Genomic DNA, 14,547 nt, shown 5'->3' on the forward strand with positions numbered 1-14,547 from the left:
TCAATAAATAACCTTGTTTTATGTGGTTTTGTATTTTAAGACGTTTTTTAATATGTATTGTTGATTCATTAACATTGAATTCATGGTCAATAGCACTATAATTCATGCCTGAACAAAGCTGATAATGTGTTGCTCAGTTGATAAATACACTTACTCTAATCAAACACCGTATTTCCCTATGAACAGTGATTCAGTATTTGCTAATACATTGTTCTCAGTGTGTTTAGAGCATGTAACTACTACAAATAACAAACATTGATTGTACTTTGCACTGTGTGTATATTTTTCAAATTGCAGAAAACTAATTTATTTATAAACCATGTAAACTCAGAGAGGTTACTAATTTGTTTTTGTGACATACCATCCAAAATTTCTTACAATGCACTTAATTCCTTAGGAGAGAATCTTAGTGTTGATCAGCATCCATGTCTTGGGTCATATAAATAATCTTTCATTTTATCCTTTTCAAAGGGAAGATAGTCTTGTTTTATACTAGCCAAAATTTTAACTTATTTCAAGGAAACAGTATGCAAATTATATATACTAGCCAAAAGGTATACAGTAGCCAAAATTACCATTTATTTCAAGAGTAGAAGAAAACAGGAACTAATTATACATCAAAAGAGATAAGATAAACAGCCAAAACTACTGACCTAACAGACCAGGATGTGGAAAAGATTCCCAGTTTTGTGTAGGTTCACTTTAATGTCTCAGTGGCTTTAATGTCAATTTTGTGGCTTTTTAATGTCTCAAAGTCAATTTGACTATATTAGAAATAATAATTATTATTATATATCTATTTTGGCAGCTGGCCAGTATGAGAATCTGAACGCTTGACCTTGATGTTACAACACGATGCTCTAGCCAACTGAGTTAACGAGCCAGCCCTAATTTTAATTAATATTTATTTTTATTTAAAATGTTGAATCTATATTTTCTTCATATATCCAATGTAAATTAGTATTTAAACATTAGAAAAGAGTTAACAGCAATAGAAACAGAAAGCAGAACACACTTTGCTCACATGCACATGCAAACACGCACACACACACACACACTCTCTCTCTCTCTCCCCCCCCCCTCCAGAAAGGAAGACAAAAGGATACAGAATCCTCTTAAAGTAATATGGAATTTCTGTGAATATAAGTAATTTACTTTTTTCTTTCCAATTTGGATGTCTCTCATTTCTTTTCCTTGTATAATTTTCATTGCTAGGACTTCCAGCATTATATGGAAGAGAAGTGATGAAAGGAGGCATGCAATTGTTCCTCCTCTTAGAGAAAAAGATGTCAGTCTTTCACTGTTCAATGTGATGTTATCTGTGGGCTTTTTATAGATGATATTTATTATGTTGTAGTTTCTTTCTATTCCTTGTTTGCTGAGTGGTTTTTTTTTTTTTTTTTTTTAAATCAGTGGGGTTGAATTTTGTCAAGTGATTTTTCTACATCAGTAGAAATGGTGTGGTTTTTTTCTTCATTCTGTTAATGGGGTGTATCACACTGATTGGTATTTGTGTGTTGAAGTATTTTTACATTCTAGGAAAAAAAATCTCACTTGGTCACATGTATGATCCTTTCAGTATACTTTGAATTTTGTTCCTTGTATACTGCTGAGAATATTGCATCAGTATTCATAATTGGAATTAAGTCATAGTTTTCTTGTAGTTATCTGGCTTTGTTATCAGCTTAACACTGGCCTTATAGAATGAGTTTGGGAATATTTACTTCTCTTCAGTTTTTTTGAAGAGTACATTATAAGTAGGATTGGTGTTAATTCTTTAAATGCTTGGTACAATTTTGTATTGAGCCATCTGGTCCTGGGCTTTACTTTGTTGATAGGTTTTTGATTATTGATTAGGTCTTCTTGCTAGTTACAGACCTATTCAGATTTCCTATTTCTTCATGACTCAGTCTTGGTGTAGTCTGTGTTTCTAAAATTTGTCCTTTCATTTAATTTATTCAGTTGGTTGAGATACAGTGGTTCACAATATATTCCCTAATAATTTTTTAAAATTTCTGTCAAATATATAGTAAAGCACTTTTTATTTCTGATTTACTTGAGTTTCCTCTCTTTTTCTTAGTCAGTCTAGCTAAACATTTGGCAGTTTGCTTATTATTTCAGAAACCAAATTTTGGTTTCATTGGTTTTTCTCTATTATCCTATTCTTTATTTTGTTTATCTCTGTGCTTAATTGTGTTCTTCTGCTAGCTTTGGGTTTAGTTATTTCATATCTAGTTCCTAAAGAGTAAAGTTAGGTTGTTTATTTGAGATCTTTTTTGAAAAAAATAGAAGTGTTTATAACTATATATTTTCCTCTTGTCACTACATTTGCTGCATTCCATAAATTTGAGTATATTCTGTTTTTATTTTATATTCTAATATAATTCTCAAGTATTCTGATTTTCATGTCATTTCTTCTTCAGTTCATGCATTGTTCAAGGTGTTGTTTAATTTCTACTTATCTGTGGATTTTTTAGTTTACTTTCTGCTCTTCCTTGATTTCTGGTTTCATTCCATTGTGAGCTGAAAAGATACTTTCTATGATTATATTGTCTTAAATTTGTTAAGAATCGTTTTATGGTATAATATATCCTGATGAATGTTTTACGTGCACTTGAAAAGAATGTATGTTCTGCTACTGTTCGGTAGAGCATTTTATAGGTCTGGGTGTTTTGTAGTGATGTTCAAGACCTCTTTTTTCCTTATTGATCTTCTGTCCGGTTGTTCTACCTGTTATTGAAAGTAGGGTAGAAGTCTTTGACTAGGATTGCAGACTATTTCTGCCTTCAATTTGTCAGTGTTTAGTAGCTCTGAAATTTGGTACCTGTGTATGTATAATGGCCATATACATTCTTGATGAATTGACACTTTTTTCTTTATATATATAGTGTTCTTCTTTGTTGTGAGTTTTTTATTTTGTCTCTATTTGTATAATCACCGCCTGCTCTCTTTTGGTTACTATTTGCATGAAATATTTTTCATTCATTCATTTTGAAGCTAGGCATGTCCTTAGTTCCAAAGTGAGTCTTTTATAGACAACGTATCTTGGATCCTATTTTTTATATCTATTTGAAGTAATTACTTATTAGGAGGGATTTACCATTGCCGTTTTGTTACTCATTTTCAGTATGTCTTATATGTTTTTTTGTGCATCATTTCCTGACTTACTTTCTTTTCTGTGGTTCAATTCTTCAGATTGTTTTATAAACTGTTCTTATTTCCTTCTCATTTTCTTTTATGTATACTCTATAAATATGTTTCTCCTGGCTACCATGAGGATTGCATATAATATCCTAAGTTTATGACAATCTATTTTAAACTATTTCCAGCTTTACTTCAATTGTGCTGTACTTTCCTCTGTTATTGATGTCATACATTACATTTTTATATATTATGTACATTACACTTTAATATATCTTGTATTTAATATATCTTAAAGTATAATGTAAATGTATATACATTTTTATAACGTCAACCCATTAACATTGATTTATAAGTTTTTTATGCTTTTGCTTTATAAATCCTGTAAAAGAATAAAAAGTGGAGCTACGAGTCAAAATTATAGTAATACTGGTTTTTATAAGTGCCTGTGTTTTACTTTTATCAGAGATCTTTATATTTTTGTATGACATTGAGTTCCTCTGTGGTGTCCTTTTATTTGAACTTGAAGGACTTCATTTGCCATTTTTTATAGAGCAAGTCTAGTGGTGATGGATTCTCTCAGCTTTTTTTTGTCTAGGAATGTTTTTAATTTCTTTCTCATATTTGAAAGACTGTTTTGCCATTATGAAATTCTTCTTTGATAGTTTTTCCTATCAGCACTTTCAGCATCTTTGGTCTGCAAAGTTCCTGCTGGTGAATTAGCCATAATTTTACTGGAATTCCCTTGGATTGCTTTTTTTGCTGCTTTCAAGATTCTCTTTTTCTTTAGATAGGTCGATCATAATGTATGTTGGTGTGGGTCTTTTGGAGCATATCCTTCCTGGAGTTCATTGAGCTTCTTGTATATATATCCATTTCTTTCCTCAGATTTAGGAAAGTTAGTCTGTTATTTGTTCACATAAGCTTTCTGCTCCTTTCTGTCTCTTTTGCTTGTGGGACTGTCATAATATGTACATTTTCTACTTGATGGTATTCCATAAGTCCCTTAGGTTCTTTTCACTTTACTTCATTCTTTTTGTTTTGCTCCTCTGACTCAGTGATTTCAAATGACCTGTCCTCAAGTTCTGGTTGTTAATTCTGTCTGTTTAAGTCTCCTGTTAAACCCATCTAGGAATTTTTCTTCAATTCAGTTACCATATCTTCATTTACAGAATTTCTGGTTGGTTTGCTTTTATAACTTCTGTTTCTTTTATGTATTCATATGTATATCGTTTTCCTGATTTCCTTCAGTTCTCTATCCCTGTTTTCTTTTAGCTCTTTGAGAATATTTGACATTTAAAGTTTTTGTCAAGTATACCTGTCTTTGTTTCTCCAGGGATTTTCTGGAAATTTATTTGTTTCTTAGAGTAGGCACTTTTTCCCTGTCTCTTTATAAGCCTTATTATCTTTTGTTAAAAATTGAGCATTTGGAAAAACACTCACTTCTTCCAGTCATTGTGGACAGGCTCAGTGCAGGAGAATGTCTTCATTAATTAGCCCACATGAAGACTTAAGGCCTTCTGCAGTCTTTTCAAGGAATGTGTCTTTCTTTGAGACAGTGCATGCTTTTTTCCCTACATATTCCCCATATGCAGGCTGCTTTTAAATTTCTTAATTTCTCCTCTTCTGGTTCTTCAGGTGCCTTCCCTGTTCTGTTGTATTCTTCAGTCAATAATTCTCTTGGGATTCCCTTGGTGTTTTCACAAATTATCTTGCCATGGCTTCTCCTAGCATGAGTTTCAACCCATTTTGGCAATCTGACCTTCAAGTTAGGTGACACAGAGACCCGCAGGGAGCTTGCAGACAGGTTAGAATGTTGGAAATTCAGTTCTCTCTGCTCTCTCCAGTTTAGAATGGGGAGCCTAGAACCAGGCTACTACTTCTCTTAAACTGTGCATTGGTGGGAAGAGAGTGAGCAAAGATGAGTTAAAACACTACAAAATTGCCTATTCCTAGTGAATGTGGCTTTTTATTGATTGGGCATTTGCTTGATTGCCGTATAATTTTGACCGATTGCCAGAGTTCCTATGAAGTTTTTTTTTAGCAGGAACAAGGCTGTGAAGCACCGTAGTTTGTCATCTTGCTGATGTCACTCTCTGTATTGACTTTTTAAAACTAAATTAAAAGGTAGGAAGTACTACAGTGAACTTATTCAGAAATAAGATAGTTGATTTACTAGAGGTTTTAAAATTTATTTAGATTTCCATCATGCAAAGCCTAGCATTAGGTTATACAAATGTATTCTTCTTTAAAAGAATTACGTTTATTTTCCATATGTCCTGAATATGTTTTTCTATTTAAAGGTAGAAGTTATTTCTGCTTAACATTGGTAGTAAACCAGCTTGTGTTCCTGGTCCTCCCTTCCACTCCCATCCCCCTGCCATTTTTGTAGGTTTTCTTCTAAATTTGGCTGTTTTGAAGGTAAAATTTAAGAGTCTTTTGACCTTATTACTTAATTCTTGACTTATCTTTAATTTAATTTTTGAAAAATTTCCTAATTCCTTAATTCGTTTTACATCTTACATGTACAAATGTTTTTAGCTACACAACCTTTGCCTCATTTGTGTTCACCAGAGTATGTGTTATGAAAAACCTCATGTCATTGTGTACTCTGTAATTGCTGCTTGTGTTACTTCTGGTTCCAGGGATATAGGTAACAACTGTAATAGAAAAGGTCCAAGTCTTTATTTAAATATATGTATCATACCATATAATGTAAATATTTTGTGTTCTTTTTAAAGGTAATTTTATGTTATTTTGTTAACTTTTCTATTTCTGGTTTGTTTCAAACATTTTAGATAGTAACTTTTTCTTAAAGGGGGGAACTAACTCTTATTATTACCTATATTGCAGGGTTGGCTAGTGGATCTCATCAATAAATTTGGCACGTTAAATGGTTTCCAGATTTTGCATGATCGTTTCATTAATGGATCAGCGTTAAACATTCAAATAATTGCCGCTCTTATTAAGTAAGTTATATTTTAAAGTGAATGTTCAATGCACTGTACATATTGCTATTTTATTTTCCTGAAAATCATTGAGTTTCAGTTTTCTAGTGTGGTGTCTTCTTATTTTAAAATAACTGTTTTAAGTATTGAAGTTAGTTTGAGAATTTAGTTCTGGTTAAAAAGAAAAAGTTGTATGTCACAGACGTTTTCTCTCTTTTTTATTTCAGACCATTTGGACAATGCTATGAGTTTCTCAGTCAGCATACATTGAAAAAATACTTCCTTCCAGTTATAGAAATAGTTCCACAGTTACTAGAAAATTTAACTGATGAAGAACTTAAAAAAGAGGCAAAAAGTGAAGCCAAAAATGATGCCCTTTCAGTGATTACTAAATCTCTGAGGAATTTAGCTTCAAGGATTCCAGGACAAGAAGAAACTATGAAAAATTTAGAAATTTTTAGATTGAAAATGATACTCAGGTAAGATATTTCTTACCTTAAATTATTATTTGTGTGAAGTCTTATAACAATATTTACTTCAGATTTCCCTTATAGATTGTTGCAAATTTCTTCTTTTAATGGAAAAATGAATGCACTGAATGAAATTAATAAAGTGATATCTAGTGTTTCGTATTACACTCATCGGCATGGAAATCCTGAGGAGGAAGAGTGGCTGACAGCTGAGCGAATGGCAGTAAGTCCCTTTAATTCTTCCTTCGTGACTAAGAATCTGTTTATGTCTTAACACCAATTCTTGGTAGAAAAAAAAATTAACTCTGAAATTGAGATTGGTTTATGACTATTTAATCCTAAAACTTCATGATTATAATAACAAGTGATTAGTTATTTGAAAGTGTAGGGGGTGACTTATTGTGTCTGATTAATTTATCATTGCCAAAATGTAGGTAGTCATGATGAAATTATAGTTTGGTGGTTTGTTTGAAATGAATTAGGTAGAGGTCATCTTAGGAGGAGTTGGATAGATCTGGAATATAATGAATGAATTGCCATGGTGATCACTTTCTAATTGGATTTAGAGTTTTAAAACTGAGATTTTAATTAATGGGATAAAATCTTCATGGATTAATGTTTTGTCCTGATTTTAAGAATAACAAATTTTGGCCAATTAGCTCAGTTGGCCAGCTACCAAAAAAAAAAAATTTTTTTTTTCATTTTTAAATAATTTCATTTTAAAAGCGCATATATTTATGTTACTTTGACACTGAAAGGAATTATTTACCATAGATAGTTTTAAATATTTTAGTTTTGAAATAGTAAATAGACCAACCAAGTATTAAGAAATATTTTTTGAGTGTGTGTTATATACCAGTACTGGAGGTACATTTGTAAAGAATCAACTCTGCCTTAGAGGAGGCTTCAGTTTAATAGAGGAAGTGATAAGAACGTGATAAAAACTGAGCCAAGGACATCTGCAAGATATTGAGAAATTAGTATCTAACCTAATTAGACCCAGGCTCTGACTCAGGGTTGAGGGTCAGATTTAATGGATATAATCTGTGAAATGCTTTGTGGAGTGTCAGACACAAAATTATGTTTACTAGTCCTTGTTTTTACCGGTTCTCAACAGATATAGAAAGTGAGAGTATTTAGGGAATTTTGAAGAAATGTGACATTGCTGTGATATTTTTGTTTAAGACATTTTGCAAATATAAAACTGATTCTTCTCAATAGATAGTTTAGGAAGTATACTGATGTAGTATATGTATGGAAATATTTCCACATAGGTGGAATTAAATTACAATAGCAAGTTTATTGTATTAGTGGGTTATTTAGCACTCTCAGAGCATTGTGTATGCAAAATTGAATTCTATTAAATTATTTATTGTGATGTTTAATAATTTTGTATTAAAATAATAAATTATATTAGTTAGTGTCTTATAATTTGTGGTCATGTATAATTTGGGCTTTTGAATTCCCATTTATGTTGTTTAGATATTTGAGCTTCTGTTTAGTTTCTGCATTGAAACAAATGTGTGTGTTATATCTAGGAATGGATACAGCAAAACAATATCTTATCCATAGTCTTGAGAGATAGTCTTCATCAACCACAGTATGTGGAAAAGCTAGAGAAAATTCTTCGTTTTGTGATTAAAGGAAAAGCTCTTACATTACAAGACCTTGATAATATCTGGGCAGCACAGGTAAGGAATTCAAGGTGATACCGTTTTTCTTTTTTATAAGAAAGATACTAAAAATTAAAGAACTTGTGGTAGTCTTTGTGTAATGACATGTGTGTTTGTATTGCTTGACTTTTAGTAATGCACTTGCTGTGTATCTACAGAAATCCTGCCAAGAATATTTTTAAAATAAAAAAATATTTTCATGTTTGTATGTACTAAAGACTGGCAGTTCATGGGTTTTAAATAAAATATAGTAGAATAATTATTGTTAAAGGAATGATTATTGAAGGAATGTAAATAATTTGTATTTGTAGGTTTTTTTCAATGAAGTATATGAAGAAACAAATGTTGCAAGAGTTCCATTGCTGTATTATTTGTAAAAACCTATGATTAGTACAGAAATTGATAATTTTTTGTATAAATAAGTAATCTTAGTTTCAGAAATATTAATGCATAATTTCTTTAATTATCTTAATGGCAAGTTTCTACTGGATCACTTGGGAGTATTATTAATTAGTAGATTTCAAAGCTTGCTTTTTAAAGATAAACCAATAAAATAGTCAGTCTTTTCTTCATTGAATACTAGTTTTCCCTTTTTAAACAATTCACTATTTTGCATTATTTTCTCCTAATTATTGGTTAATATTCTGTAACTTTTATGTGAATTCCCAGAGTTCCTTAATCATATATTCCAAAAAACTGAGTTGCCAAGTTTTAACTGGCATTTAAAATATTAGGGAAGTTAACACTTCAGATGAATAAGGTAGGAATGTTTATTAAGTTATGGAAGTTGACATGGCAGAATTACTTAGTTTCTAAGTGTTATTTAGATTTAACTATGATATGATTTTTTTATTACTTTCGTTTATACAATTTTTATTTTTTCAATAGGCAGGGAAACATGAAGCCATTGTGAAGAATGTACATGATCTACTGGCAAAGTTGGCTTGGGATTTTTCTCCTGAACAACTTGATCATCTGTTTGATTGCTTTAAGGTAATAGTTCAAATAGTAAAAGTATTGCCATTTTATTATTAGTAGAATTAGTTAAGTCTATTTTGCTTTTAACTCATTTATTTACAAACAGATTTCTTTGAAAAATCCCTGATGAAGAAAATTGGTCACTGTCATCTCTTCTAATCATAACTTATGGGGGGTTTTTTTGTTGTTATAATCTCATTATGGATGCAGAATTTTCCCATTTTTCACTCAGGTTATTTATTTGAATTAGTTTCCTCTAATTTTTCATTTTGATTTAGATAAAAATAGAGTGAAGAGAAGGACTAGAAAATGATACAAAAAACACTTAGTAGAACACTATAGTTCTCTGGGTTGATGTATGTAGGCATATGGAAGTGAAATTCAGAAGGTAGTCCAAGAGTCCCTGATACCATCTCTGCACTGATGTCATCAAGCTCTTTTTAAGGCATTGTGGCACAGAAGTTTCCTCTCTAGCTGTTAAGCTTTTTGGAGAATTTGTGGATAAAGTAAAACCATCTGTCATTGTTCTTGAACAAATGTTTCAGTAAACACTGGTATCAGAATCATAAGGTTTCTTGTTCAAAAAATACTTAAACATTTCTGGTGGTAACTTTAGTTGTTACTAACCACATTAAAAAATGGCATTTTCTCTTAAAGTGTTGTTTCTTATATCCTATAACCCATCTGTTCCATTTGTGAATATATACCCTAGAGAAACTCATGGATACATGCACCCAGGTATGTGTTTAACATTTTAGCAGAATTATTTGTATTAGCCCCAAACTGGAAAAAATTCAAATTTCTTTGAATTATAAAAAAATAAATAACTTTGGAATATTCTTATGGAATACTTTATGACAGTGAAAATAAATCAGAACTTAGGAAAGAGACAACTTCCCAATGTGGAGAAACCGTAAAGAAAGGAAGGAAATAATGTCCTAAAACAATTGTGGTTGTATCTTGGAAGACAGGACTACAATGAATATTTTTAGGAAGAAATACCCAGTAGGCATCTGAGGTACTTGACCTGGATAATAGTTTAAATGTTGAAGCATTTTGAATTCTGACTTACCAGAATTACTGAGTAAAGGGACTAGGAGTCCATGTTTAAAGCAGGCATTTCATTATGATATGAATCTTTTTGAAATCACTGTGTTATGGAAAAAACAATGAATCCATGAAATCTTCTGTTTATATTATGTGATTTAATTCATTGGAAGTATATCAAAGACAGGCAGGGAAATCAATATTGGGAAGTTATTGTGGCTTTCTAAAGTTAATTTCCAATCACTTTTAATTCTGAGGTAACTTCTGAAATAATGATGCATCAAGCTGAAACGAGAAAAATATACTAGTATCATGTACCTACTTTTTACTTCACAGATCGTCAAGATGGTCTAACTATAATCATAACTAAATTCTGTTACCTGTGCATTGCCCTTTTGGCTTATTAGGTGTTTGTTTAATATTCGTTAATCAAAACAAGCATTACTTTCTGAGGTGTTAGGAAATCTGTCAATTCTTATGTAGTATGTCAGTGTGCCTTGAAAGATCTTGGTGCTTCAAGGAAATTATGAAGTATAGGTCAGTAGCAGTTCTTTATAGGTTGCAGCTGAGTAATACCAACTTTATCTAAATATTTCTCTTCAGTTCTATATGCTCAAATTCTTCACTCAAACTCTAGTCTGTAAATACCTGAGTTTTCAGTAAGCCTTTATTTTCTAATGTGGTTGTCTTAATATACAGCCCTTGCCAGTGTTTATTTTTGCCAGTATTTAAATTTTTGGCAGTATCATGGGTGTGAAATTTCCGTTGTGGTATTGGTCTTCACATTCCTAGTATGACAGTAGTTTACACGTTTTTGAGCTGTTCTTATTTCCTTTTTAGTGAATGTCTACTCATGTCTTATCCTTGTTTATTTTTCCTATTCACTCATTCCTCATCAATGCTCAGTCCTAGTCCATGCTGTACCAGAAAGAATTTCTTGTAGTTGTATAAGCAATTTGTTTGAATCAGGATCTGAATGTATTTCTTACTGTATGATTGGTTGTTGTGTCTTTTAACTCTCCTGTATCTTTTTTTGTTCTTGTAAGAAAATCTGTATTGTTAACAGTTTTTGTATTTTTTTTTTAAGGGTATCTTTATAATTCCAGAGGAATTAGAAGCAAGCACTAAAGTTGTCTTCTAAGAAATCTCATATTTATCATTTTGAATTGCTAAAATTTTTATAGTTTTATATATTACATTTAAGTCTGTTTTTTTAAGTGTGTTAAGCTTGTTTAAGTGTGAGACTTGGACTGAAGTTCATTTTTTTGTCCACTGCTTCCAGAACCATTTGATATAAGGATGTCTTTCATCTCTCCTCCATTAGATTGTCCTTGTATCTTCATCAAAAATCTGCATATTTTGTTGGACTGTTTCTAGATTCTCTGTTTTCTTCCATTGATCCGTGTCTATGCCTCTGCCATTACCACATAGTCTTGATCAGTGTAACTACGTAAGTCTTGAGATTGATTAGTTAGACAGGTTACTTTTATATTGTCTTTTTCAAAATTGTTAGATTGTTCTGATTCCTTTGCTTTCCATATAAACTGTAGAATAATCTGGTCTATATCTATGAAAAGTCTTGCTGGGATTTTAGTAAGAATGCATTAATTCTATTTATCAGTTTGGGGAGAATTGACATTTTTGCTGTCTTGAGTTTTCTAGTCCATGAATGCTATATACTTCATTGATTTAGACTTCTGAATTCTTTCTTCAGTGCTGTAGTGCAGTTTTCAGCATACAAATCCTACACGTTTTGTTAGTTTTACACTTAAGAGTTTAAGTGTGGTGGGAGTTTTTTCAGTAATTGTAAATGTTTATTTTTAATTCTGATGTCTGTAAAGTTTATTACTACCACTACTGTATAGAAGCATTTGATCTCTTGTGTATTTTGTGTCCTGCAATCTTGTTGAAGTCTTGGAGCCTTAAGCTTTTTTCTCCTGAGGTTCCTTGGGATTTTCTATATAGAAAATTATATTGTCTGTATATAGGAAGGGTTTTGTCTGTATTGTCAGTATAAAGGAAGAGTCTTCCCAACATGGACACCTTTTATTTCCTTTTCTCTCCTTATTGAACTTGCTCGAATTGCTGCGGTAATGTTGAAAAGAAGGGGCTAGAATAGACATTCTTGCCTTGCTCTGATCTTAGGAGGGGGGAAGTATCAGTGTTTCACTACTAGAAACAATGTTAGCTGTTCCTTTTTAGTAGATGCCGCTAATGAGGTTAAGAAAGTTCCCCTCTATTCCTCCTTTTTCAGAGTTTTGGCTATGAACCGATTTTCTGGTTATGTGTTTTTTTTCTACATTTATTGACATGATTGTGTGACTTTTATTCTTTTCCCTGTTAATGCAGTGTATTATTGTGATTGTTGTCAGATAACTGAATCAGCTTTGCATCCCTGGAATAAACCATATTTGGTCATGTTGTATTTTTTTTTAATGTGTTGCTGAATTATACTACTTATATCTTATTAAGGAATTTTGCTTCTATAATTTGTGTACAGCAGCCCATAGTTTTTGGTTTTCGTGTTTGTCAGGTTCTGGTATCAGGCTTTACTTGCTTTTCAGAAAGAATTATATAAAGTTGATGTGATTTCTTTAAGTGTTAGGTAAAATTTTCCACCGAAACCATCTGGGTCTGGTTATTTTGTTTTGGGGAGTTTTAAAATAATAAATTCAGTTTCCTTAATAGTTATAGTTCTGTTTAAATCATCTGTTTTATATTGGTTGAGTTGCAGTAACTTGTGTTAAGTAATGTGATTCATTTTGTCCCTTGTCAAATTGTGTTTTGTATCTAGTGTTCCCTGTTATCCTTTGATGTCTGCAGAGTCTGTAGTGATGGCTTTGTTTCATTCCTTATACTGATAATTAGTGTACTTTTTTCTTTGCTCATTTTGTGAGAAGTTTGTCTAATTATTGATCCTTTCAAAAAACCATCTTTATTTTATTAATTTTCTCTATTTTTATGTTTTCAGTGATTTTTGTTCTGTTCTTTAATGTTTCCTTTCTTCTGTTTGCCTCCAGATTATTTTGCTCTTTTTCTAGTTTCTTGAAGTAGGGATTTTGTCAGGTGTGACACTTGGATTGAGATTCATTTTTTTGTCCAGTGCTTCCAGCATTTGTTTAAGAATTTCCTCTTTTTTTTAATCTATGCATTTAGTGCTATTAATTCCCATCTTATCACTGCTTTCATATATTGCATATATTCTGTTAATTTTTGTATTTTGTTGTTATTTATGTTAAGTCAATTGCATTTTAAATTTCTATTAAGATGCGTCTTTGAGAATATAGAACTAAGACTTCAACACAAACTTTTTCTCACATCTTAATGTCACTGATTTATAGTTTGATTCCAGTGTAGCTGGAACATACTTAGTATGATTTCCATCCTTTTAAATTTGTTTATGTGTAATTTTATGGTCCAAGATACGGTCTACGTTGGTATATTTTAAATGAGTACTTGAAAAAAAGGTATGTCCTGCTGTGGTTGGGTGGAGTATACTATGTGTCAAATAAATCCTTTTGTTTGATGGTCTTGTTGAGTTCTTCTGTGTCCTTGCTGATTTTCTGTCTAGTTGTTCTGTCATTTGTTTAGAGAAGGGTGTGAAGTCTCTGACTATGATTTTGTCTGTTTCTCCATTGAATGCTATTAGTTTTGCCTCACATATATTGTAGCATATCCATTTTTGTGCATACAGATTTAGAATTGCTGTGTCTTATTAATGGATTGGCCTTTTTTCATTATGTAATATTTTCTTTTTTTTTTTTTTTGCTCTGAAATCTATTTTATCTTTTATTACAGTAACTACAACTGCTTTCCCTTATTTTTTCATGATATACATATCTTTTTGCATCATTTTAGTTTCAACTTGCATATTTCCTTATGTCTAATAATATAAATAATCTGTTAATTTCTGCCTTGTAACAGATGTATTAAGGCCTTTTATGCTTAATGTAATTATTGGTATGTTGGGGCTTAAACTTGCTATTTTATTTTTGTGTTCTGTTTCTTCTCTTTTTTATTTCTTTGTGTTTATTTTTCTGCCTTCACGTGTTACTTAAACATTTTTTGGATTTCTGTTGATTTTTAAAAAAATGCATTGCATTGTCTCTTTGTATAGTTGCATTGCATTATCTCTTTGATTCTCTTAATGTTTTTGATAACTCTGACATCTGTCATCTTGGTGTTGGCATCTATCAACTGTCTTCACTCATTTTGATACCCTTCTAATTCTTGCTAATTTTAAGTAATTTTCATTTGATACCCGAAGATTTTCATATTATTTTATGAGAC

At 31.4% G+C, this 14,547-nt stretch overlaps 1 protein-coding gene across 6 annotated transcripts in view; it reads left to right on the plus strand.

The window, feature by feature from the left end:
* The window catches only part of LOC134368992 (probable ubiquitin carboxyl-terminal hydrolase FAF-X), a 133,438-nt gene that overhangs the window by 32,581 nt on the left and 86,310 nt on the right, over positions 1 to 14,547 (plus strand). For all 6 annotated transcript variants that reach the window (XR_010022585.1, XM_063085218.1, XM_063085222.1 and 3 more), the window contains 5 exons: positions 5,995 to 6,110; positions 6,317 to 6,568; positions 6,644 to 6,782; positions 8,098 to 8,250; positions 9,121 to 9,225. Coding sequence is in view for 5 of the 6 variants with exons in the window: in XM_063085218.1 (XP_062941288.1) it covers positions 5,995 to 6,110; positions 6,317 to 6,568; positions 6,644 to 6,782; positions 8,098 to 8,250; positions 9,121 to 9,225 (765 nt within the window). In the remaining variant the exon portion in view is untranslated. The remainder of the gene's footprint in view (positions 1 to 5,994; positions 6,111 to 6,316; positions 6,569 to 6,643; positions 6,783 to 8,097; positions 8,251 to 9,120; positions 9,226 to 14,547) is intronic.

Source organism: Cynocephalus volans, chromosome Y (assembly GCF_027409185.1).
Source record: "Cynocephalus volans isolate mCynVol1 chromosome Y, mCynVol1.pri, whole genome shotgun sequence".
NCBI classification, from domain to species: domain Eukaryota; kingdom Metazoa; phylum Chordata; class Mammalia; order Dermoptera; family Cynocephalidae; genus Cynocephalus; species Cynocephalus volans.